Source organism: Thunnus albacares, chromosome 22, assembly GCF_914725855.1.
Source record: "Thunnus albacares chromosome 22, fThuAlb1.1, whole genome shotgun sequence".
NCBI classification, from domain to species: Eukaryota; Metazoa; Chordata; class Actinopteri; order Scombriformes; family Scombridae; genus Thunnus; species Thunnus albacares.
Genome location: NC_058127.1, coordinates 1,311,268 through 1,337,574, shown reverse-complemented (window position 1 = coordinate 1,337,574; position 26,307 = coordinate 1,311,268). Strand labels below are relative to the sequence as shown.

At 40.3% G+C, this 26,307-nt stretch overlaps 2 protein-coding genes across 2 annotated transcripts; one reads left to right on the top strand and one right to left on the bottom strand.

Moving 5' to 3' along the window:
• Window positions 1-559: 559 nt before the first annotated feature.
• plod3 (procollagen-lysine, 2-oxoglutarate 5-dioxygenase 3) lies at window positions 560-20,788 on the bottom strand. Its single transcript, XM_044341970.1, has 19 exons — window positions 20,497-20,788; window positions 14,553-14,644; window positions 11,826-11,962; window positions 10,318-10,481; window positions 9,806-9,918; window positions 8,549-8,612; window positions 8,206-8,303; window positions 7,784-7,885; window positions 7,557-7,688; window positions 7,347-7,468; window positions 6,704-6,808; window positions 5,933-6,058; window positions 5,696-5,837; window positions 5,184-5,297; window positions 5,032-5,103; window positions 4,658-4,762; window positions 4,406-4,552; window positions 3,636-3,761; window positions 560-3,042 (listed from the first exon to the last, which is right to left on the bottom strand). The coding sequence occupies exons 1-19, from the start codon at window positions 20,579-20,581 to the stop codon at window positions 2,887-2,889; spliced, it is 2,202 nt and encodes a 733-aa protein (XP_044197905.1). The 5' UTR covers window positions 20,582-20,788; the 3' UTR covers window positions 560-2,886.
• A 311-nt stretch (window positions 20,789-21,099) lies between these two features.
• LOC122974243 (cytochrome b5 domain-containing protein 1) lies at window positions 21,100-25,401 on the top strand. Its single transcript, XM_044342247.1, has 4 exons — window positions 21,100-21,452; window positions 23,128-23,204; window positions 23,301-23,519; window positions 23,924-25,401. The coding sequence occupies exons 1-4, from the start codon at window positions 21,329-21,331 to the stop codon at window positions 24,152-24,154; spliced, it is 651 nt and encodes a 216-aa protein (XP_044198182.1). The 5' UTR covers window positions 21,100-21,328; the 3' UTR covers window positions 24,155-25,401.
• Window positions 25,402-26,307: the final 906 nt, after the last annotated feature.

The window sequence follows — 26,307 nt, the reverse complement described above, 5'->3', positions numbered from 1 at the left end:
TAAATACCAGAATCTGATCCACAGAAAAGGTAAATGTACTAAAACATTTTTACAGGATGCTGCTGTTAAAGTTAAACTAAGTTACATCAATACAATAACTAATAGACACAGTTCAGTTAGTGCATTTCCTATTAAATAACTGCAGTTAAATGTCAACATAACGATTTGTCTACAAACAAGCACAAATTTTAACATATATGAGAGAATAAAGTTACCAATAATAAGTGAATAATTGATTAATATTTCCTTGAGTTTAAATGGAGCTTTGTGTTCAAATAAAGTTCTCATTTTGCTTTAATTATAAGGACAGTTTACAGGGAAACATGGATCTGTAGAATCATGTCTAACATCCTGTATCACCAGAAGGTTTATAGCTTAAAGTACATCTCATCTACGTCGGCTTCAGATGATGAAGATCAAAGTAAATGTGTGAAACAGCGTCTGCATGAACTGTCTGCGGAGGAAGATCATTGATATGATGAGAAAAAGCTCCAGTAAAACAGCTACTTAATGGACATTAAGGAGGAGAATAAACAGACAAAAAAAAAACAAACCGCCATGACAGTACAATTATTTATTCAAATCCCCAAAACTTTATTCACTCAGTCATTAACAAATAATTTAATGCAGTTTGTACAAAGCCAGAGACAGTTGATTCCTCGTATCGACAGGCACGCATGGAGAGAAAAACTACAGCCGACGTCAGGTGGAAACCTCGTGAAGTCGCTCCTCACAGACTCAAAACCATCAGAAGATTAAAAACTGTGAAGGAGACGAGTGTTTCACACGGCGACGATGATGGAAAAATACCCAACTACATGATGGAAACATAGAAAACCTCAAGAAATGAACAACATGAATTTAAAAAAAACTAAACAATGAAGAATAAAACAGTAAAATATAAAAAGGCCTTTAGTGTTTTCCCAGTAACAGTTCTTTAAGTGGAGTTTCACCTCCTTAATACTCAGTTTACAGACATTTACCAAACTCCTCAGACTTCTTAGCATTCAAAAATATATATATATATATTTTTCTTACTTTCTTTTTCTTTTAAAACATTTTAAGCTCTTTACGTCTTTTTTTGGCATTTTTTTCTATGTTCTACATCACACTTATTTTCATCAGATTCAACATTCTCTGTTCGTAGTATCAAACTTTAAAAAGGATCAAAGCAACCTGTGACGCTCCATCCAAAAAAAAAAAAACAACGTTTTGATTCCCATCATTCTCAGCTACATCGCTGGTTGCTACGGTAACCCCAATATCGCCCAGGCTGCGAACTAGCAACGGATTTTGTGGTCGACATTATTCGGTTTTTACTTGCATGATGCCAATTTTGATTGGAGAAAAAAACGCTCCAGATGACCGGGCGCTCTGTAACACACACACACACACACGCGCACACACACAAACACACACGCACACACCTGGAGTGTGTTCTGCTTGCATAGATCTTTATGTCGAGGCAGTTTAGTGTAATAAAAGGCAGCACGGTGACGACTAAATCGAAATGTTCAGCAACGATGCCTTCAAGACCATGAAATCTCTCAGGTTTTTTCTCACCTCTTTGCACTTTTGCTTGTTTGAAGCTACTGACTGAAAATTAGGACTAAACAAAGTGACTCTTATTCTAAAAAAATGTCTAACGATGCACTCAGGATCGTCTGTCTGACTCCTGTGAAGGTTGTCATGGAGATACCGGTTACACCTGACGCACTGAAATGATACGTTTGTCACCGATACTGAGACACGGGTACAGGTGCATTAGGTGTAAATGCAGATGAAGCGGATCATCCAATCAGAGACGAGACAATAAAACTTTAGAAAAAAGAAGAAAAAAAAATAGATTGAGTAATGTTGAGACGATGCGTTCAATGACTAGTAATTCACAAATCTAGTAATTCATGCAGATTCCTCTGTCTGGTCTGTCTGTATCTGTGACGATGAGGTTGACTGATGTTCTCACACACACACACACACACACACACACACACACGCTAGGCTTGGTGGTATCGTGGTATTACGGTATACCAGGGTATTGGTATGATTTTCAATACCATCATAAATACAGATGCTCCTCTTTCCTCTGATGGAGATGCTGTATTGAGGTGATGTATTGTAGTACACAGCATGGCCACAAGAGGTCAGTCTGTGTTAGTGGAACAGGCAGTTGAGCTGAGAAAGATGGCGACTGCGAGTGGTTACAGGACTAGTAAAAAAAGAAAAAAAAAACGCCTCTGCACCTGTTTGGGAGTGTTTTGGGTTTAGTCCCGATGATAAAAGGTTACTGAGCAGAACTCGGAGGAGCAGCTGAGATTGTCACCGCTGATCCGCCTTAAGTGAGTCTGGGCTGAAGTCGTCTCTAGCTTCAGAGGCTAACCCCCCTTTCCCTTCAGCTGGGTGGTGAGCAGGAGGACACGAGAACTTGGGCCTTGAGGAGTTGTCGCATTTATTCGCTGACAAATAGCCTAAACTGTTGACAAACTGCAAACTGCTACGTTCACAGCTGCTAACTTCATCCTCTGCTCCGGTCGCCGGCATCACTGTCAAACACACTCTCTCTCTCTCGCTACGCGCTGAACTATTCCTTACAGGAGCTACGCTACTTGTAGAACACATTTTAGTTTAAAAAAATATCTAAAAATACATTAAAAACATTCTCTGATGCTCAGGCCCAGTGGGCTGCCGGGCCTGAGATACACTGGCGGCTCAGCTTTGTTTTCTCTTTACACGAATACCGTCATATACCGTATACCCTGGTGAAATGTCAGGAAGGTATGAAGGTATGAAAAAATAGATACCGCCCAATCCTAAAACACACACACAGTCTTTAACACACACACACACACACACACACACACACACACACACACACACACACACACACTAGGGGTCGACGAAGGACACCATGATGTATCGGGTCCCTCTGGTGGTGGGAAGGCCCTCGTGGTAGTGCGTCAGGCGGCCGGGGTGCATGAAGGACCAGCCCTTCCTGGGAGACTCCACCTTACAGTCATAACGCAGGAACCTGCAGCCTCCACCCTGACACACACACACACACACACACACACACAGGTACAGACAGGTAAACACACTGCGGGAGGTTTTGTTCAGCTATAATCATTGACTGTTGATACTGAAGAAAACATTTAACTGAGTCGATTCAGCAGATTTCAGTGGACTACTTCTTTCTGTACTCTGCTGCTCTCACAGCAGCTGTCACTGCACATGGAAGTGAAAAGTAGTGTGTGAGTGTGAAATATTATTTGGACGCACTGACTGACTCTTGAGTTCTGACACCTCGATGAGTAAAATGCACAGATTGACTTAAACGCTAACAAATCTGTTCTCTATATCTATATCCAACAACTCCAACAGAAAACATCAGGACAGGGCTGAGGGAGACAGAATGATTGTTACTGAGCTAAAGATGATATAAACAATTATTCTGTAATTAGTACCAACTGTCCAGGAAACCTTTTTAGGAAATCACAGAGCTTCAAAATAAAGAGTCTACCTCTGCTTTATTATCTATTCTTGATTTGGAATCCCAATTTACTCAAATAAAGTGGTTGCTAACCTTCCTCCTGACCTGTTTTCTCAGATCAGAAGTGTGTTTTTGTTTGTGTGTTCACCTCGTAGTCGACGTGCTTGCTGTTCAGGGCGATGTTGATGGTGAAGGTGGAGGAGTCGTGATGTGGCCGCAGATACGGCTGCTCGTCAGGTCGGTAACGTACCACAAAGTTCATGATGGCCTGGGCCTGCAGATGCGGAGGATGAATGATTTGTAACGTAAACTGATCCATGACAGATGCTGCACAAAGAGGAACTCCTCTCAATTCTTTCAAACACTAATTTAAAGAGTTAATGTTGACAACACACTGTGTTGTACCTTTAGGTAGCATCTGGACTGTACCTTTGGGTAGCATCTGGACGGTACCTTTGGGTAGCATCTGGACTGAACCTTTGAGTAGCATCTGGACTGAACCTTTGAGTAGTATCTGGACTGAAGCTTTGAGTAGCATCTGGACTGAACCTTTGAGTAGCATCAGGACTGAACCTTTGAGTAGTATCTGGACTGAACCTTTGAGTAGCATCTGGACTGAACCTTTGAGTAGTATCTGGACTGAACCTTTGAGTAGTATCTGGACTGAACCTTTGAGTAGTATCTGGACTGTACCTTTGAGTAGCATCTGGACTGAACCTTTGAGTAGCATCTGGACTGAACCTTTGAGTAATATCTGGACTGTACCTTTGAGTAGCATCAGGACTGAACCTTTGAGTAATATCTGGACTGTACCTTTGAGTAGTATCTGGACTGAACCTTTGAGTAGTATCTGGACTGAACCTACGGGTAGTATTTTAATGTATGTGTACCTTGAGGTAAAATCTGTAATATGTGTACCTTGGGGTAGTATCCAGGATAGAGTTTTTCGGTGACAGGGACGATGTACTCTTTAAGGAATTTCAGCCACTCCTTCTCGAAGCCGATCTGGTTCATGTGGATGTCCACAGTCGGAACATTTTCATAACCACCAGCCAGACGCTCATCCTGAACACAAACACATATTGGACACAAGTTTTTAAAACAATACTCATTTAACTCACTTTCCCTGCATGTCTCTCTCACAGACAGGTAAGCAGATAGACAGGTTACCTTGTGTGACCCTCCTGACCACTGCCCATGGTCCTCCATGGTCTCCACCAAATGATCACACATCTTCTCTGAGAATGCTGGAAACCAGTAAACATCTGGACAGGGCTGAGGGAGACAGAATGATTGTTACTGAGCTAAAGATGATATAAACAATTATTCTGTAATTAGTACCAACTGTCCAGGAAACCTTTTTAGGAAATCACAGAGCTTCAAAATAAAGAGTCTACCTCTGCTTTATTATCTATTCTTGATTTGGAATCCCAATTTACTCAAATAAAGTGGTTGCTAACCTTCCCAGGGTCCACATGAAATAAATATAAAACTAAAAAGCAGTTCAGTCACACAGAGTCATCAGTGTTTTGTTGTTGTGTTACCTGTTCTACAAAGCTCTTCTCATCCTCAAAGATCTTCGAGTAGTTCTCACTGATATACTTCTCCTTCCAGTCCTGCAAAGACACAGATGTTCAGCCTGTGCTGTCATTCATTTCATCATGTTTGCATGTTAGCATATGTGTATGTGTCTGACCACAGGGTTGTCGAAGATCTGCCACATGTCCGGGTGCAGCCTGGACGTGTTGAAGTTGGCCGATGACACCAGACGACCGAACTCATCGCGGTTCGACACGAACATGAAAACTCCCTGTGGACAGACAGAGATGAGCGTTATGTAGTTATTGTTTTTTTTATCTGTGTTTGTCCAAAGAGATAATGGTATGTCTTAGGATGCACTCAAGAAACAAACACAGCTGCTGTTGAAGAAGTCTTTCAGTTTGTGAGTTTGGGGGAGCACATTTTGAATGACAACAAATCATCGTCCACCTGTTGTCCCATTTGTCCAATCAGGACACACATAATGAATGAATGTATAAAAACCTCAAAACTTGTATGAAACAAGAAGTATTATTTAAATGCTCTGAAACTTGTGTTGCTGCTGAAGGTGGGACAACAGTTTCACACATTTGCACCTCAAACTGCTTCCCTTCAGGTCTCTATAGTATAATTACATGTGTTGTAAAGTGAGCAGGTGTTTAGTGTTACCTGGTCTCTGATTCTCCTGCAGAACACCATGTCGGCATCCATCCCCTCGTCCACAAACAGGCTCACCTGGGACAGTTTGGACCGCAGCATGCTGCCTTTGAGCAAGTAGGCCTGGGTAATGTATGGAACGTTCCACAGACCGCTGCAAAAACACAGGTAAACATTCCTCATCTCACCTCAAATGTGTTGTGAGGAGATTTATAGATAACAAAAAGCACCATTGACTAAACTACTCACATCCTCTTGCCCTGGACGATCTCGATGTAGTCTTCAGATCTGGAGTAGAATCCTTCAGGACTCAGAGCACCCCAGAAGTTACTCCACAGCTTCCCGTGTCTTGACAGCATGGGAGCAATGACTGACCTGAGACAGAGACACGTGGACAGGTGAAGTGTGTGTCTGTGTGAGCTGCTGAGGTGCCGATCAGAATGCAACTTCTTCGGCTGAAATAGGTCTTACAAGTGCGACATAGTGCAATTCTGTGCCACGCACCAAAAAATGTTTAAAAAACAAAAACTGAACTTAAACTTTAAAATATAAAACTTTATAAGACTTCTACTGTTAACAATAAATAAATAGCATCCGGTAATATCATCACATTCCAGTTTTGGAATATATCCTTGTTTGGATGTAGGGTAATAAAGAAGAGTACTAGTGTGTACTTGTTAGAGTGTAAGGTAACAAAGAAGGGCATTAGTGTGTATTTATCAGGGTGTAGGGTATACACCTTTACTAAGTGCTAGTGTGTACTTGGTTAGGGTGTAGGATATTTAATGGAGTACTGGTGTGTACCTGTTAGGGTGTAGAGTGATACAGAGGGTACTAATGTGTTTTTGATAGAGTGTAGGGTATATAGAAGGGTATTTGTAAGGTTGTAGGGTGAAACTGAAGGGTACTAGTGTGTACTTGTTTGGGTGTAGGGTATATGTGAGGGTACTAGTATGTAATTTTTAGGGTGTTGGGTAAGTAGAGTAGAACTGTGTTTAGTGTATACAGGAGGGTACTTACTTGTTTTCTTCTATTAGTATCCTCAGTGTGTCGGGGTTCGTCAAGGCAACATCAGAGTCGATACTGAAGTAGTAGTCACACTCTGGATTCTTCTTACACGCCTCGCTACACACACAGATATTAATTATGATCTGGTAGTTTTGTAAGTAATTTACATCTTTTGTACTGTCGAGTGAGTGTACGCACTTTCCTTCCTGTAACTCTCGTCTACATATGTGGGTGTTTTCTAGCATAACCCAAAGACTTCCAGGAATCAGAAATGGATCACTTAAAGTACAGAAAGTTAAAAAAAACTAACCTGGGCACATTGTTGGATGTGGTGTAAAGGTTCTGAGAGGTATGACTGGTGCTGTATGATATTCTAAATGTTTCAACATTGCCCAACAGTCCGACCTTACCAGCTAGAGATATTGATTAACAGCTACGGTTGGAGAGAAGAGGAAGACTTTCATTCAATGTTTTGTTTTGTTAACGTACATTTGTCTAATAAACACGTAAACTTGCTTTTCATGCAAGTTTTGGCAACGTAACCCTGTACATAAACCCGACCACATTATGTATGAACTTGTGTGTTACCCCTGATGATGAGTTTGGTTCTGTTATTTTATTCTACTTAAAAATAAATAAAAAGGGCTCCACTCACACAGCCATGTTCCTGGCTTCGTCCTCCTGCAGGTTCTCCTCCGGTCCAATCAGCTGGGCATCTGGGAACAAAGACCTGTGACGCTCCCAGAACTTCTGGATGTGACGCTCGTGGTACACAACCTGGATCACAGCAGATTAAACATCAGATCACACAAGAGCGGATTACAATAGAGCAGGTGTAAGGTGAGCCGTCAGGACTGCGTCGTACGTTGTTGTGGATGAAGAGGCGTATCCTGCCCATGGGGTAGTTGAGTGTCGTCAGTCGCTCCAGGAACTCTTCCATGAAGGGCGTCGCGTGTTCAATAAACACCGCAACGTACACCAGAGGCATCTCTTCATCCTGAACACACACACACGCACAAAGTTTAAACGTCCTGCCTTGAATTAAACAGGAGTCATAATCTCAGCTTCATGCACACAGGTGAGAGTACGTACAGAAGCTTCGTTAAAGAACAGCAGGTCGTCATCACAGATGCCGCAGCCGTTCTCATATGTCCATGCTGTCGGGACGTAGTTACCCAGATAGTTCAGCTGGAGCTGGACAGAGAAACACAGACTTCTAACATCTGATACACGTCAGACTTGTGATAAAGTTTAGTTTTGTTCTGGTTTTCCTGTAAACCTGCTGCCATCCTGCATCTGAAGCACGAAATTGTTGGCAAACCTTTTTATCCAAGACTAACTCTAAGAACGAGAACTACGATGAAATGTTTGACATTTTTCATCCGAGAATAAAAACTTGAAAACATGCAGGCAGCACACACAGTTATAAAAAGATATACACACATATATATATATATATAAAAAATATAATATATAAAAAGTATTATCAAGTGTGTATGTGATCAGTCGGTCACCTTGGTGGGTCCGTTGCCGTGGATAATAACAGGAAGTGTGTCGTAGGCGACGTTCCTCGCCCTGACCTTTGCCCTCTCAAACTTTAAGACGACTTCCTCTGACAGAGAGAGAAAGATTCAGTTCATTCCAGTTCTGCAGGTTCACCAAGTTGTATTCTTTAATACCACACATAATTATTTTTACTACCAGTAACTACACAACTGTACCAGTCAAAGTATGAAAGTATGACAGAAAACCAGCAGGACACTTCCAACCAGTTTAATGTTGGAATGAAACTGATTATGATATTGATGTGGTCAACTTAAGGAAAAACGTGTGTGTGTGTGTGTTTGTGCGTCTCACCAACGGCTCCGTTCAGGTTTTGGAAGATTCTGGATCGATGGTCCAGAGTCATGTTGAACTTGGTCTGAGGAGACAAATCACACAATCACAGATGTTTTACTCCTGAAAATTACATCTGAAAAAAAAAAGTCATTTATATTCAAGGACGAGACGTGTTCACAACATCAGATCTTCTTTTTGAATGGGGAGAGTACCGACAGAGTGATGCATTCTGGGTTGTTTGTAGCATTGAGGTTGCTAGGCTAGTCTGTTAGAGTCTCTAAAAGCCTTTGTTAGCTCAGTTTGTAGAGCTGCAACTAATGATTATTGATGAATCGGTTCCGTATCAGAGAACAGTGACAAATGAGATTAGAGTTTCCCCAGAGTCAAATATGACGTCTAAACGTCTTATTTTGACTGACCAACAGTCAAAAACACAAAGGTAATCAGTTTACTATCATGTATGATGAAGAAAAGCATCATATCATCATATTTTAGAAGCTGAAACCAGTGAATGTTTTGTCATTTTTGACTAAACAATTATTCAGTTATCCAAATAGTTGCTGATACATTTTCAGATTTTAATGAATTGACTAATCCTTGCAGTTCTAGTGACGTGTTTTTCTGCAGCGGAGGAAATAAATTCATGTTTTTACTGCAGAAACACAGCGAGGAGGAAGAACGACTGCTGAGTTTGTACCAAAATAGTGATGTAATAAAATATCAGGCATGATGGCTCAGAGGAAATGACTCTAGACACACATATATGTTTTTTACGTGTGTCTAACGTGCCGCGAAACTGTAGGAGCAGCAGCCGAGTTAGTTTCACGACTCCGTTTACTGTTCAGCACATCGGCTACTCGACATGGCAGCTCTCTGCTGGTCTGCTGTTAGCAACCGTTAATTAAATAGTTATTATGTGGCGACATTTACAAGCAGTAAGCAAACCTTTAAAACAAAAACCCACCGAGGAAGACGAGGATGAAGTTTTATGAGAGATGGAGGTTTGGAGGTCTGAGTTATTCTGTGCGTTGTCAATAAGTTAATAAGTTAATTATGGATTAATAGTATCTCAGGAAACTTTCCCCAACAAGACGAATGTCAAAGTGTGTTTATCAAAAAAAGTCCTTTTATAAAAAAAGAAATCAACTGCTGGAAGAGGGAGTTCCATCTCATATTTAGACCAATACAGTAATAGTTTACAGTAGTAGTTTTTTCCCTGTAAAGTCCAGATATAATGTCTAGAAATTGTATCAAGGGACTGTGGTTGTAATTTACCCGCTGTGCCTTGTCCAGGTAGATTTTGGTGTAGAAAAGCTGGTCGTCATCGTTGTCTTTGTACTTCCACTGTTGGACGATTGTACTGAGGTCCGAAGCGAAGCCGATAAACCCTGAAAACACACACACACACACACACACACACACACAAATACCAGAGAGTATTTCTTATGGTTTACTGGTTTCATAACTGCTACGTTTGCCAATTTATCTTCAGATAAAAATGCTGAAATTGCAGATTTTAGCTTCTCAAATGTGATGATTTAATGCTTTTCTTTGTCATACATTTTTGGGTTTGGACTGTTAGCAAAAAAACATAAAAATAAACAAAAAAAGACGTCACTGTGACTCTGTGACTGTCATTTTATAGACATAACAATCAATCCAGACAATAACTGATGGATCTGCTGTTTCATCCTGGACTCTGTCCCAGCATGCACTGGTCTGATCCCACTGGAGACCAGTGTAAACCCTGATGGATGATGGAACAGGACTCATCATTAGTCTCTTACCTCCCGAGTTGAGGTAGCGTTTCCCAGAACGCACCTCGGGGTATTTGGAGGCGAGTCTCTGGTCGGGCCAGCAGAAACCCTCCGCTGAGAAAATCACTCTGTGGCCCAGACGAGAAAACTTCATCAGCAGCTCCTCCGGACCCGATGCGAAGATCACGTCATAACTACAGAGAGACACACAGTCAGAAACACATAATGAACACAACTCTGATTCATCATCAGCTTATAAGTTGATATGTTGAACTTGTTAGCAAACAGTTGCTTATTTCCACATCCAGCAGTTACGGAGCAACATTATCATTCATTTGGAGTCGTGTTTCTGTCCACCTGGTGAATGTGAGTCCAATATTCTCTCTCTTTTAGCTTCTGTTTTTACTCTCTACCAACTCCTGAGGGAAATATCTGGCTCTTTAGCTGCTAAATGCTCCACTATGTTCACCAGCTAGTCTACAGCTAACTGTGTCTGTTAGCAGGTAGTGTACAGCAGCTTTTTACAGCTTTTTCTCTGAAAAAGTCACATTTTTTCTGGTACAATCTCATATGTGATATATCGAGTAGATCTATTGATCTTTTCTCCAGCTGTTGTAATCACAGCACCTGATATATTTCCTCCTATTTGATTACTATTTTTCTGACTAATATTTGTCCCTTGAGGATGGTTGTTCATATTCATGTAAATGAATTTTTATAGAGATGCTGCACATGTTGCTGTCGTATTTGCAGACCCACATACATGCTATTTTTATTGTTTGGTTGTTGCAATAACATAATGTGCTACGTCTCCTCAGGTGTCTTGGATTGTTTTGGATTTTCTTGTTGTTTTTGTTTGTTGTATCAGCTGGTTTTTAATCACCAGCAGGTTCCTGGCTGCTTGTTTCAATAACGCTGAGGGAAGCAGAGGACTGAAATGTGTCCGGTTTTCTGCTGCTGTGCATCATTTAAGAATCTCTGAGTGCTGACGACTCCGTTTGTTGTTTTTATTTAAGCGCTGAGAGTGAACCAGAACAGTGAAGTTGCAGCCAGACAGATAAACAATGAGCTGAAACTCACTATAAAGCTCCGTAAAGTCGAGAGGAGTTGCAGAGTCACAACCAACACATTACACACTGGTCTGTTAGAAATATAGATTATAGACACTTTAAAGGCTCAGACCTCTAAACTAAACTTATTTCCATTGTGTTTTGTTGTTGAATTGGTGAAGATGTTTATTCAACATTAAGTTCGTAGAGTCTTTACCGATGAAACTACTAAAGCTGATTTCAGTGGGTTTCTGCTCTGATTATACAGCAGTTCTGTTATGACATGAAGATTTTTACAGTTTCAGGTTGTTTTGGTTGAAGATTCTCTGTATTCATGTGAAACTAAACCTAAGTAGGGCAGGTGAGTCAGATTTCTCACTGAACACAGAAACAACGGAAGTGAAAAGAGAAAACAAAGAAGCGACAGAACAAAAAGAAAGACGCGTTGAAAGGAAACGAGGACGCTGAGGATGACGAAGGTAAACGCACCTGTCCACGAACATGACGACCATGTCCTTCTTGTCAGAGTGTTTGAGCAGCTCCTTCTTCAACCATCTGACCTTCTGACCTCCGCCCACTGTCCGGGCCACGTCACCCCCCTTCCATTCCTCCCCCAGACCCAGGACCTGCACACACAATCATCATCATCATCTTTACTCTCCTCATTCCTTCCTTACTCTCCGTTTCCTTACATATTTCCCATCAGCCCCGCTGACACAATGCAGCCAACACACAGAGTGAGTTTTCACACAATAAATAGTTCTTCAGTGACATGTTTTGTTTTCCTGAGATGAGAAAGATAATTATAACGTTGCAACAAGACGACAACATGTTTTAAAATCACACTGAAGTTTTTAAGTGAATATTTCAAAATCACATTTTAATGAAAAAGTCAAAAAACGTTTCTTCTGTGATCATTTTTAGTTGTTAAACTGACTCGACTACGTTGACATAAAACTTAACTTTCCTGAGATGATGAAACAATAAGAAAACATTCAGATTTTTTTTTATGTCCAATAAATGTACATGTGAGACTGATTTGTTGGTGGGCAGCGTTCTCCACTCTGGCCTGTGGCTAATAAGCGAGCTACAGTTTGTTTGGAAAGTTTCTTTTAAATCAACACACACAGAGAACCAAACTTCAGCATTAACAGCAGATTCTCATTGTGTTACACTACAACTGTCCCCTGTAAACGATGGCAGGTAGGAACGAAAAATGATTTTGTTTCACATATAAACATGTTCTGTGCTGTAGATGATGATGAAATAATCTAATAATATAATGAACTTCATTCTGCAAATTGTGTCAACAGAGTAAAGCTTTAACATTAAAGAGTCTGGTGAACTTTCAGCTGAAATGATATGTGCAGTAATTCAGGTTCCACATGTAGAGACATGAGCTGTTGCCCAGCAGCAAAAACGATCCGATGGATCACGACTCAAAGTCTCAGTGAACCAGTTTCAGGATTATAGAATCACAATCTTCAAGAAAACAAGTAGAAACAAATATAGAAAGAGAAAGTAGGAATGTTTTATCGGCTCCTGTTGGAACTAAGACTCAGAAAAATGTGTAAAATTCAACACAGACAAATAATATTGTTCATTTTTTCTTCACCAAACTGTTTCCTCTGATTCTCTTTTTGTTATTATGAGGACGGTTCTTGCAGAGAACTGAAAGCATCTTCAGGCTGAGATGAAGATAAAATGCATCATACGAACCAAAAGCATCGAAACTGAAGACTCTCAGACATGATGGAAGATAACGAGGTTCAGAGCCAAAAACTACAAGTTTTATTCAACTTTTCACTGTTTTTCTTCATTTTTAAGTCTTCACTGTTTCATGAACACTTTGAGTAACGTCTGATGTTAAACAAGTGATGTTGATGTTTAAACTAAACCAACACAAATGAATTCAACAACTGATCTGCCAGTTTGTGTGGTCACCTTCCTCCTCTTCATCACATCTTCATCTCACCTGTCCGAAAGGTTTACTGATGGTGTGTTTTCAGGTTCTGTGTAGTCTGTTTTCTTTTGATGTTTGTGTTGTTTATGTCTCATTTACATACAGCACAGATAGAGTTTGAATCTGATCTTCAGAGTAACGTCTGCAGATGAATCAAAGTTTACTTTATTAAACCAGTTTACTTGCTGGTTACTTACTGTCACTTTTTATTCAAAATTCAAACTTTGGTTCGTACGTGAAGGAAAACTTAAGATATTCAAACTGTAACGACCTGTTCTAATTCAAAACTCACAGTGGATCAGCGCAGCAGAGCATTTGAAGTAGTTTATCTTGTGATCCAGCAGACGACGTCTTTAAAAATCACTGTCAGTAAACTCAACTAACAAATAAAAATGGAGGACGGCAGCGAGCGAAGCCGCGCTGATCAGATAATCACGACACCAAAGCATCTGAGAAGCATTCTGGGGTCAAAATTACCAACAAACATCAGGCTGTTTGCAAAAAGCAGCTGCTGCACTCCACAACCACAGCACATCTGAATCAGCAAGCTGGTTTACGCTCAGGTGCGGCAACATCAACTCTACAGACTGGTCTGACACGCTGCAGCTGTACGACACCACACAGGAAATATAAAGACTATACTGAACGGTAAGATACGTATTATCTCTGACCTGCTGTTATACGTGCTGATGACACATTACAGTAAACAGATTCTGTTCAAAGTCATTCCAACAAATTACTTGTTAGTATGAATACATTCGAACTTGACTTTTTGAAAAAGTGACAGCTCTACACCTTACAGACAGTTAAATATGAAAAGTTATTTAAAAATGTATTCGGCATCACCTTCAACACCACAGACAGCTGATGTTAGCTCATTTGTGGAATCGATCGTTTTCAGGAAACAAGGCAGAAGAACTTTAACGTCTCGCCCCAGTAGATATAATCTGTCTGTTGTTTGCTGCAAAAACTGAGTGAAGACTAGAGACGTCTCTGTGTGCAGCCGCCTAGCTAGCATGTCCGCATGTGAGGCGTTCAGGGGACATCGGTAAATTGTAGCTACAGAAAATAACCCCCTTAACTGCATGAGTCTACCACCACAAGTAACCTCTCAACCTGTGGGAAACACTGACGTTTGTTATAATAACTGCAGCTTCACTCAGCAGTGTGTCGCATAGTTACGTCCACATGTGTAGACGAGTATTTCTGATTTTAACGGCCTTTAACTGACTCATTTACAAAGTGTGCGTTACCTTCACAGTGTAGTTAAACTCTTTGGCCGTCCTCATGAAGCGGTGGAAGCCGTCAGTCTCCTCTGTTGCCGCGGTGATCACCAGCAGGTTTTCTATACACACACACACACACACACACACACACACAGAGTGACGAGGAGATCAGTGCTGACACGATCAATCATACTCAAATCAACAGAAATGTGATCATTTATGTAATCAATGGACAGTTTTGAGTCATTTCTTCAGAGAACGATCAATTAACCGCTTCATCACATCACACAAACAACCAGATCAATCGGTCAATCAATCAAACCAGCTGTTGTCAGTTATTCTACATCAGCAGTAACAACATTTAGAATACTGTTGTGCAGAAGTGTGTTTCACTGTCGAGCCGCAATGATTAGTCAATTGATTGATTAGTTATTAATATGAATATTTTCTGGTTTCTTTTGTCCTTTATGACGGTAAACTGAATATCTTTGTGTTGTGGAAAAAACGAGACATTTGATGATGTCATCTCAAGCTTTAGGAAACATTTTTCACTTTTTATGGACCAAATGATGAATTGATTAACCCAGAAAATAATCGACACAGAAACGATCGTCTATTTCACTGCTTTTGTGACTAAACTCTTCCACTATGTGCAGCTCCTGAACCACAGTGACTAACAAATAGATGAGCTGCTGCCAAAAAAAGAAAACCTCCCCAAAGTTTCCCGTGATGCAGAAACAGAGCAGATGTGTTTTCAGTTTAAATAATTAACTGTGTTGTTTGTCTGTAAAGGTGGAGACAGTACGGAGCTGCAAACAAACACATTTAAAGAAGATAAAACATGGTTCTTCTGTCATGAAAAGGTCCAGGTGAATTAAAAAAGGACATTTAGAGACAAGAGAGGAAAGAGGGTCAACTAGTGGACTCTGGTGTCCTCACAGAGTTCATGAGAGGTTGTTATTAAACCATCGATCCAAACGCATCAAGATGTTCAAGTTTGTTCTCACAAAAAGACAAAGAAAAATGAATTTTTAACTTGAAAAATGACGAACGATTAATCGATTATGAAGATAGTTGGAGATTATTTCTCTCTCAATCAAATAATCAATTGACTAAAAGTTCTTTAAGTAACCTGAAGAATGATCACAATTAAACACCAGGATCAGGATTTATGAGGCTCGTTTTGTTCGTCCATCAATATAAAACATCAAGATGTTCAGTTTATTGTCACAAAAGACAAAGAAAACAGCAAATTGAAAACATGAAACCAGAAATTTTTTGGCATTTTTAACTTGAAAAATGACATAAATGATGCATTGTTTATGACACTAGTGGCAGATTATTTTTCTGTTGATTGTCTAATTGATTAATTCACTGAACATCTTATCAAAATAATTGTTAATCATTATTCATGAACCAGTGAATCTTCTATCATGGTGTATTAAACGTCAAACTGCAGTATCACCTCATCATATTACACATTTTCTTGTGTTTTTTTCACATTTTAAACACTAAACAATGAATTAAAACAATAATCATTAGTTACAGCTCTGAAAACAAGAACACTGTTTCCAGTCTGTCCTCACTTTCCCCTCCTGACTCTCCTCCTCCTCCTCCTCCTCCTCCTCCTCCTCCTCCTCCTCCTCCTCCTCCTCCTCCTCCTCCTCCTCCTCCTCCCTCCCTCCCTCCAGGCTTCCCAGGAATTTGGTGAGAAAGAAATTCCTCAGAAATTCCCTGGAAAGGTGAAAGAGGTGAGGGGGGGGGGGGGGGAGGCAGCGAGAGGACAGCGGAGGAGGAAGGAAAGCGTTTGGTGACAGAAGGCTTCTTGTCCTGCGTCTCTCGAGGTTTCCTTCAGTCCAACGCTGACATGTGTTTAAAGCTGCTAAGAATAGACTCATTCACCACAGCGGGGAAACTAATACACTAAAAACGTCTCTACTTATCCGGAAGAATTACTGCCAGCTGCCACCATGGACGACTACCTTTCATCTGCAAATAAATACTGCACTTAAGGATTTATGAAGCCTCTTAAATCTGACGGTGGTTTAACGTCTTCCTCTGTGAAGTCTGAAGTCTGTAAGATGAACAGAAAGACCAGCAGCACAAAGATGTTTCACTGTTACACATTTATCAATAAATAAACTGAATTTTACAGTTTAATAAGCTAAGAAACGCTGTGAAACAGACAATTTATCATATAAGATCCGTTCGTCTGGTGGTGCAAAGGCGAAAGTCGTGATATTTCAGTCAATGATACACAAAATCCACAATTTCTGCATGTCTTCCTTCATCACATCCATAATCCTCCTCTTTGGTCTTCCTCTTTTCCTCTTGCCTGGCAGCTCCATCTTCAGCATCTCTCCTCCACACATGTCCAAACCACCTCAATCTCGCCTCTCTCACCGTCCAACCTGAGCCGTCCCTCTGATATGCTTCCCTCCGGCTGTGCTGCTGCTAACGCTACGCTAGCCTCCCAGCTAACCCCCGGCTCTCCGTGTGGATCCAACTGGAGCACCGAGTCCCGGTTTGTCATTCAGGTTAAAGTAGGAAGAAGCGGCTGATCTGACGGACAGCTGACTGAAGTGGAGTCTGTGGAGGATCTGCTGTGTTCAGCTGTGCAGATAGGAAACACCTCGGCTGACAGGATGTCCCACTCTGTTCGAAAAAACTACTCCTTCTTCTTGGTTTATAACGGCGGTTGGCGACCAGCGTATTAGGTGCATCAACTCCACCTTCTGCTCCAGACTATGAACCAGAGGTTAAATCCTGCACATTAATCCTGTCTGTGTGATAAACTCAATGAAAACTCTGCTCGACCCACTTGGTAAGACCATTAAAGAGGACGTATCATTCACATTTCCAGCCTCTATATTTATATTCTGGGGCTTTACTGGGATATCTTTACATGATTTCCAGTTAAAAACTCCTTATTTATCTTCTACTGGTCCTTTATGCAGCCCCTCAGTTCAGCCTCTGTCTGAAACAGGCTGTTTTAGCTCCTGTCTCTTTAAGGCCCCGCCTCCTGATGAGCCCACTCTGTTCTGATTGGTCAGCTTCCAGAAGCTGCCGAGTAGTTTTGAGTTACCAACGATGAAAACCCTTCATTTCCTGCTTTACTGCTACTTTTTCTCAAAATGTTGCTTTTTTTTTGCTTGAAAAATTACAAAATTTTCTCAAAATATTTTTTCTTCTGTGAAATATTACGACTTGTTTTTTCCCTCTAAATGTTACATATCAATGTGAAGGTTTCCACAGACTAGAGTAAAAACATGGAGTCTCTTGTTTCTGATGTTGATCAGAAAACAGAAAATGAAGATATAAAAACTGACAGCAGAGAACAGAAAGAGGACAAATTTGTCAAATTTTGTCAAAATCTGTCACACATTTACTTATTTATGTAGCATTAATGTGATATTATTTCCTGATACATTATATTCTTAAGCATTTATCCATTTGTGAACTGAAACTACATTAGCAAGAAGGAAAAAGCAAATATTCAAACAAACGAAACAACAACCAGGAGGACAGATGGAGTATCGATTTAGATACTGTTGCAAATAAAATGCAAAATTTTTCTGATGTCTTATTGTCAGAAATATAAACATGTTTCACCTTAAAACCATTTTATCTGCTGTTGTCAAGAACTTTGAATAAAAGAGCCTCAAACTGACAACATTATCAGTCAGTTACATTTCAGGTCCATTTAGTAGCTCTTCTGGAGCTTTCTAAACATATTCTGAACAACTTCATCTGATTAAAAACAATTTTGATTCTGAATGAACCGTGTGATGAAAATGTCAATTTACAAAATAACATTTAGAGCTTCTGATTGTTAATCTGCCGTTAAAATGTTAAATAACAAACCCCCGACAACACACACACACACACACACACACAGTTGTACAAACACACACACACAGCTGTACAAACACACACACAGCTGGTCTCACTCGGTTATCATCACACAGCATCATTTATACACAACACATAAACACTCACAGGAAGTCATGTGACTGGATTCATATCAGCAGCTTCACAGCATGTTTCTGAATATTTCATAGAATTTATTTAAGGAGTTTTTAACTCATTAATCAAATGATTTTCAAACTTTTTATTCTTTCTTTTTATTCCTGCAAGTTTATATTTTATTATAAATTATATTTTAAAGTGTATAAAGTTTATAGACTCAAATATTAATCAATGAATCTATTAGTTTACTGACAGAATTGATATCCAGTTAATAGTTTTAAGGCTTTTTTCAAGCAAAAATGGTTTCAGATTCACAGATGACAGTTAATGTTTTATAGACTAAACTATTAATCAATAACAGAATAATCATCAGTTGCAGCCCGAATCATATTTAATCATTTTATTAGTGTGAACATGCTGCACAAACTCATATCTACTCTGTTTATTATGATACAAGCTCTGATTGGATGATTAACATCACTGGATATCATTAAGGAAGGCACCAGAGCTGCAACGATCAGCAGAGTAATTGATTAAATTAATTAATCAGCAGTGATTTAGATAATTGACTCATTGTTTCAGTCTTTTAATTTTTTTTTAAAGCAGAAATACCAAATAAGACATTTGATGATGTCACATTGGGCTCTACAAAAACATTTTTCTGGATGTTTTATAGAACAAACATCAAAAGACTAATCTGAGGATTTATTACCAATATTATCCCCATATGGACATTTTGGTGAACTTGAAGTCAATCAACCTAATTAATAAACTACACACGCACACATCTGTCAGCTGATATTGATTGATCAGGAAACAGCAGGTCTTAATGTAGAAAAGCCCTGATAGTCAGACTGAGGTGACTTTTCATTATAATTTCTATATTTGAGTCCCTGGAGAGTAAAGCAGAGATGTGGGTGGTGAGGAAGTCGCTGCTGGTGAACTGGACCAAAGCTCCCATTAACCAACCTCAGCGACTTCTTCATGAACTCTTATATCTTAGTTTACATCTCTGGATGTTCCTCTAACTAAAAAACTATAACAGTCTAATCCGACAGCGCTTCAGTCATGATGGTTGTTTGGATTCTTGGTGGTTATTCTGGAAACCATTAAGGCGTTTGTTAGATTGTACTGGGTTAATGTAAATAAACTGCTACTGACTGTATGTTTAAAGATGTGACAGTTACATGTCATCTGTTACATAAAAGCACTTTGCTGCATTTCCTATCAGCTCTTGTGCACAGTGTAACACTGTCACAACTGTTTTTTCTTGAAATATTTCTACTTTCTTGCAGCATGTTGTGCTTCCACTTACGTACAGTGTTTGAATAAGGTTATAGTTTTATGTCAGGCTCTATTTTACTATTGTTTATTGTTTCATGAGCAGCTGCTGTAATGATGCAATTTCCTATTTGAATTAATAAATATACGTAACATAAACTCTGCATATATGTTCACAATTAAAACTTCTACTGTAGCAAACAGCAGACAGTTCATCAGTGAGATAAATCAGTGTAAATGATTTATTTTCAGTATTTGAGCAGATGTTTTATCTACTTGTTGTTTCATACATTCATAAAGTCACGTTTTTCTGTTTCGTATCATCGTGAACTACGTCGCAGTTTGAAGACTTTGACTTCTTCTCTTTGTTAATCCTTTTGATATTTTAAAATTATGAGACAATTTATGAGGAACATTATACTAAAAATCATTGTTACCTAACTTGTTACAGCGATGAATTCAAGCTAATTAGCCTCGGGCTAGCTTAAAAGTTAGGAAGTTATAGAGGTTTAACGGGGTTCATACCAGTTAAAACAACCAGTTAAAACTCATCATCATCGCTTATTCAATGATGTCCGGCGCTGTTGAAACCGTTAATAAGATAAAAATGTGAATATCTGTGTAATTAGCGACAGTTAGCTCAGAGACCCAGAGCCCGGCACCTCCAGCGGGTCAGGGTGGTCCGCCTGGCCGGGTAGGGGACCCTCCGGAGCGGCCTTACCTGGAGAGAGCTTCCGCTGTTCGGCCGACACGGAGCTCTGGAAGAAGGCGAGAGCCAGCAGGCAGAGCAGGCGACAGGAAGGCATGGCTGCTTCTTAAAACACGTTAACGGCTGTTTTAAAACTGTAAACCGTCGCTTTTTATCCGCTTTCTTCTCGCTCGTCTTCACTCCATCAGCCTTCCTCTCATAGTCTCACGGCTTGAAAATCTCGCGATTTCCTCCAATCCAGGCCATTAAAAAAGATGTCAACACAAGCCAGAAAAAAATTAGCCCGCCTATTATCGGCGTATTAGCCAATGAGAAGCTCAGAATATATGACTGACGGGGTCGCTGAGCAATCAGCGCGGCGGAGCGGCTTCAGACGAGCCAATCAGATGAGGACAAATGGAAAGGAGGCTGCTTTTCGTGGCCTGGAGCTGCAGAAAGTTCGTGAAAAGCGTAGAAAGTGAATCTTTGCCACGTCTGACACATTCCTGAGAGAGAGAGAGAGAGGAGAGCCGGGGAGGAGGCGGGGAGGAGAGCCGGGGAGGAGGCGGGGAGGAGAGCCGGGGAGGAGGCGGGGAGGAGAGCCGCAGCGCGCTCTGCTCTCTGAGGTGATAAAAATATTAAAAAACACTCTCCTCATATTTGTGTTTATCAGAACAAGTGCAATACAGGAATGCAACAACACACAAAGCGAAGATACAATTAAATTTTAAAGTTTATTTGACGACAGCAGCCCCGCCCCTCGCTCCTTGTTGCCACAGTAACAGAACAACAAACACATTGGCTGCTTTATAACCGATTAAAACCGCGTTGTTTGCGTATTTAAGCATGTTTTAGCTATTTGAAAATGTCGGAGAGGCCAAAATACTTCACTCCCAGAGAGGTGGCCGCTCACAACACCGCTGAGGACCTGTGGGTGTCGTTTTTAGGCAAAGTGCGTGACCTGACCCCTCTGATGACGCAGCATAAAGGTGAGCAGCACACCTGCATCTGATGCTACCTTCTACATCTCAGAGGGAAATATTGTACAGATGAAGATTTGACACAATGGATAATATAACAAGCTTTTAAAATACAACACATTGTTAAAGATGAAACCAGTAGAACTCCTCCTGCCTTGTCGCAGTTTCCCCTCCAAAAGTTTAATTTTAGTAACAGCTCAAGCTGCAAAGAGGTCACATGATCCAACATTTCACAACTTAAGACAACAAAGATTACAGAAAAGTCCAAAAATAAATTCAATTTGTAGTTTAAGTATTGCAGTAAAAGTACATAAGTATTATGAGCTTGATGTAGTTAAAGTACTGCAGTAAAAGTACATAAGTATTATGAGCTTGATGTAGTTAAAGTATTGCAGTAAAAGTACATAAGTATTATGAGCTTGATGTAGTTAAAGTATTGCAGTAAAAGTACATAAGTATTATGAGCTTGATGTAGTTAAAGTATTGCAGTAAAAGTACATAAGTATTATGAGCTTGATGTAGTTAAAGTATTGCAGTAAAAGTACATAAGTATTATGAGCTTGATGTAGTTAAAGTATTGCAGTAAAAGTACATAAGTATTATGAGCTTGATGTAGTTAAAGTATTGCAGTAAAAGTACATAAGTATTATGAGCTTGATGTAGTTAAAGTATTGCAGTAAAAGTAGTGGTTTGGTCCCTCTGACTGATATATTATTATATATGACATCATTAGATTATTAATAGTGAAGCATCAGTGTTAGAGCAGCATGTTACTGTTGTAGCTGCTGGAGGTGGAGCTAGTTTACACTACTTTATATACAGTTAGCTAGTTTAGTCCAGTGGTTCCCAACCTAGGGGTCGGGCCCCTCCAAAGGGTCAGCAGATAAATCTGAGGGGTGGTGAGATGATTAATGGGAGAGGAAAGAAGAAAAAACAAAGTTCTGATACACAAATCTGTTTTCAGTTTTTGGACTTTTTCTCTAATCTTTGATTTTTGCTGAAATATTGGATCATTTGAACATTTATTGAAATGAAAGCATGTGAGAAGTTTAGAGGGAAAAATCACTATTTGGTGGAGCTGTTAACAACTCATAGACATGTGAAATGTGACCCCGACTACACACTGCTTTTTGTAAGACGTCAAAAGACAAAAAGGTTGGAAACCACTGGTTTCATCTTTAACAATGTGTTGTATTTTAAAAGCTTGTTATATTATCCATTGTGTCAAATCTTCATCTGAAAAGTAACTAAAGCTGTCAAATAAATGTAGTGGAGTAGAAAGTACAATATTTCCCTCTGAAATGTAGAAAGTAGCATCACATGGAAATACTCCAGTAAAGTACAAATACCTCTAGTACTTGAGTAAATGTATTTAGTTACTGGACAGAGAGTAATAACACCAACGTCAAGGGTTAATTATAAAGTGAACTGGCTCAGATCAAAGTAAATGGGCATGTTTACCGTTTTCTGACATTTTACAGAAAAAACAATGAATCTAGAGAATAAACGAAAGATGAATAAGTTGCAGCTCTGCATCACAGAAGCACTTTATTCTTTATATCATCTCAAACTGAGTACTCTGGATGTTTTGGTCAATTTGCAGCTTAAAGACACGACTTTGTCTTCTCTTCTTACTGTTGTATTTGTTATTTTAACTATGTTGTGTATTTCTCTGTCTCGGCAGGTGACGCTCTGCTGTTACCCATCATGGAGTGTGCAGGAAAGGACATCAGCTCCTGGTTCGACCCCGAGACCAAAGACGTGAGCACCAACGACCAAACCAACCAATCAGTGAGCATCGTTCAGCTCTGCTCCTGTTTTACCTGCATATGTGTGTTTGATGCGTTCTGTCCTCAGGTGCTGAGATACGTCCATCCGCTCACCAACTGTGTGGGCTACTACACCCCCAGGGGGCGCTTCGTGCACATCCCCCCCGCCGGCCCTCGCTCCGACTGGGCCAGCGTCATCGGCCGGCCCTGGTGGAGGGACGAACGCTACGAGGTGGGACTGCTGTCCGCTAAGACCAGGTGGATACGAGTCATAAACACGCTGACGTCTCAGGAGCAGCAGCTGGAGGTGAGCTGTCCTCACCTGCAGCAGCAGACCGCCGTTGAGCCACCGGAGCGTTTAAAAAACATCCAGAGTTTAAAGGTCATCACTCAGCTCTAGTGTGGCGTTAGATTTGTTGCGCAATAACGGAATAAAATCTTGTTGCTGTTAGCATGTTTCCATCTGTCAGATCAGCAAAAACATTTTCACACATAAGGCAAGTTTCACACTGAGCTGTTAAAATGCAGCAGAAGAAGAAAACTCAGAGATCCACTTTCACTCTGGAGGGGATTTAAATGACAGCAGGAGCAGCCAGTTCACTGAGAAACAGCAGCTGTAATTATTACTTCATTAAAGTATTTGAAATATCTGATAGAGGCTGAAGTGGCAGCGACAGTAAAGATCCCTGATTGGCTGCTTGTGTTGGTCAGGTGTGTTCGGAGGAGACTCTGGCTGAGATCCTGCAGCGTTACCTGCGCTACAACTCGCACGCCCGCAGCTACACCTGGAAATACGACGGAGCGATTCTGGACATGAACGCCACGCTCGGCGAGAACAACGTCCCCGACGACGACCACCAGCTGGAGCGGCTACGCCTGGACCGCGACCTCTTCATCCCCGCCATCCTCCTCCACTTCAACGACGACCTCACTGAGGGATGACCTCAGTCATCTAACACTAAAAACATTAAAGAAGAGCCGAGCGTCGCCTGCTTGTTAAATCAGAAATGCATATTTGTTTTGCGGTGGCTCAGATCTCAGGAACAGTTTAAACTCTGACTTTAACGTCACTATTTTGACTTTAATCTCTGGATTTTTAAATGAATCTCAAAGCTTCTCTGTGGAGTTTTCCTCTAAACATAAACAGAAACTGCTAGTCTGCAAAAACATTGTGTACAGACTTTCATGTTCCCCAGAGGATGAATCCTTCTGGACTTCACTCTGGCGCCACCATGAGGTTAACTGTGAAGACTTAACTTGAGTGAAATATCTCAACAACTATTGGTTGAACTGTATTGTGGCAATTTAGCAATTCCACTCTGACAGAGAGGAAGGAGACAAGGATCTTTTGTCACATGTTAATAAAGCTCAGAGTCTGTCTGACAGTGAAACATACGATATATATATATAAGCATTTTGTCTCAGAAGTGATTAAAAGTCAACAGCTAGTCGACTGATTGTTGCTTATCATGTTTTCTTTGCTTCTGCCTCCAGACACCTGCTGGGAAGAAGCATCTAGACTTTTTCTCATGCTTCCTAATCTGGTCTCGCCATCCTCTCATGCTTCACTTCCAGCCTCGGTCTCGCTAAACACTTTGCGATTCCCCTGCTCACACGACGGTATCAATAGTACTTTAGTATATAGTCAGGCTGAAGTTCTCTCAGTTGAAAGTTACATGGTAAGATTCAGCAGAATTAAACAGTGGAAATTAAATATGTGCTGTCGTGTAATTTCACTCACCAGGATGAACTGTAACAACCGATTCTTTCATCTAGCGCCATCATCTGGTCAATATTTTAACTTGTCCAACTCTTTGGTTTACAACCAAACACGTTCCCATCAACACAGCTGGATTAACTACATGGTATTTCTATGAAATGATTAGCTGATTAGTGACAGAAATGTAATTGGCTATAATTTTGATAACTGATTTAAAAAAAGACAAAAATGATGAGGTAGCAGCTACTACAGCCATGTGAATATTTGCAGTAAACTCAACATCTTTGTGTTTCTGACTGAACATCTGAATATGTTCACCTGGGCTTCAGAGAATAATGATCCACATCTTATACGCTGATCAATCAATGGATTATCAAAGAAAATAATGACAATACTCCCATGTTGGATGAATATGTCCCTCAGTTTGATAAAACACAACTTCTAAAAACTATTAAAGTCTTCAGACAGACTCCTTTACTGTTTGAAAGTTTGTGATTCATGAAAACATGTAGTTCTTCTTCTTCTTCTTCTTCTTCTTCTCCACAGAGGAGGGTTTGCTATTTCTCTTAAATTTTTAAATACAGGCCAGTTGTGTGAAGTAAACCTGGAGTTTTTGGGACCAAAGTGCGTAGCCGTTACCAGCGTAACACCCCCTCATCTCCCACCCAACAACTGTTGGCAGGTAAGTTGCATTGTGGGTAATGTAGGCACCAAGTTTTGAAAAAGAAGAATGTATGAAATAAAAAAAAAAACACAATATTCATCCTTTTTCCAAAAAACTTGTCCATCATGAGTCTGATGATGTTTCAGGAGTGAAATGATGAATCTGTGAAGGAATTAGCATGTTAGCATTTAGCTCAAACCACCACCAAGGAGCTGCTAGCTTGGCTGTAGACTTGTTTATGTCTCAACATCTGCGACGTAAAAAAAAAATAAGATGACTGTTTTCACCTTTAATGTCCCACATGCAGATATTATATTAAAGGAATAAGCCCTAACAACGTTCCTTAGCTGTTCTAGACCACGGGCAACAAAACCTTTACAAGTAGAAAGCCAATAAGTACTTTATCAAACCACCTGGCCTTGCTTCTATCAGTGGTACCTGCAGGCAGTCAATCACATCAGCAGCAGAGGACAGGATAACAGACTGTCTACACACTGCCAGAAACATGTTGTAATAGCGAAAAGTAAAAAAAAACTATGAAATTGGGAGATTAATAGGAGTAATTACCAATCAGGAGCTCAGTGGGAGAAAGAGTTAAACATAAGGAGACTCCTGTTTAATCAGAAGTGTTGGCATGTACGTTAATTGGTGCAGTAACACTGTTGTAATGCAGCCACAGGTGTGTTTATAGAGTATTTTACAACAGCTGCA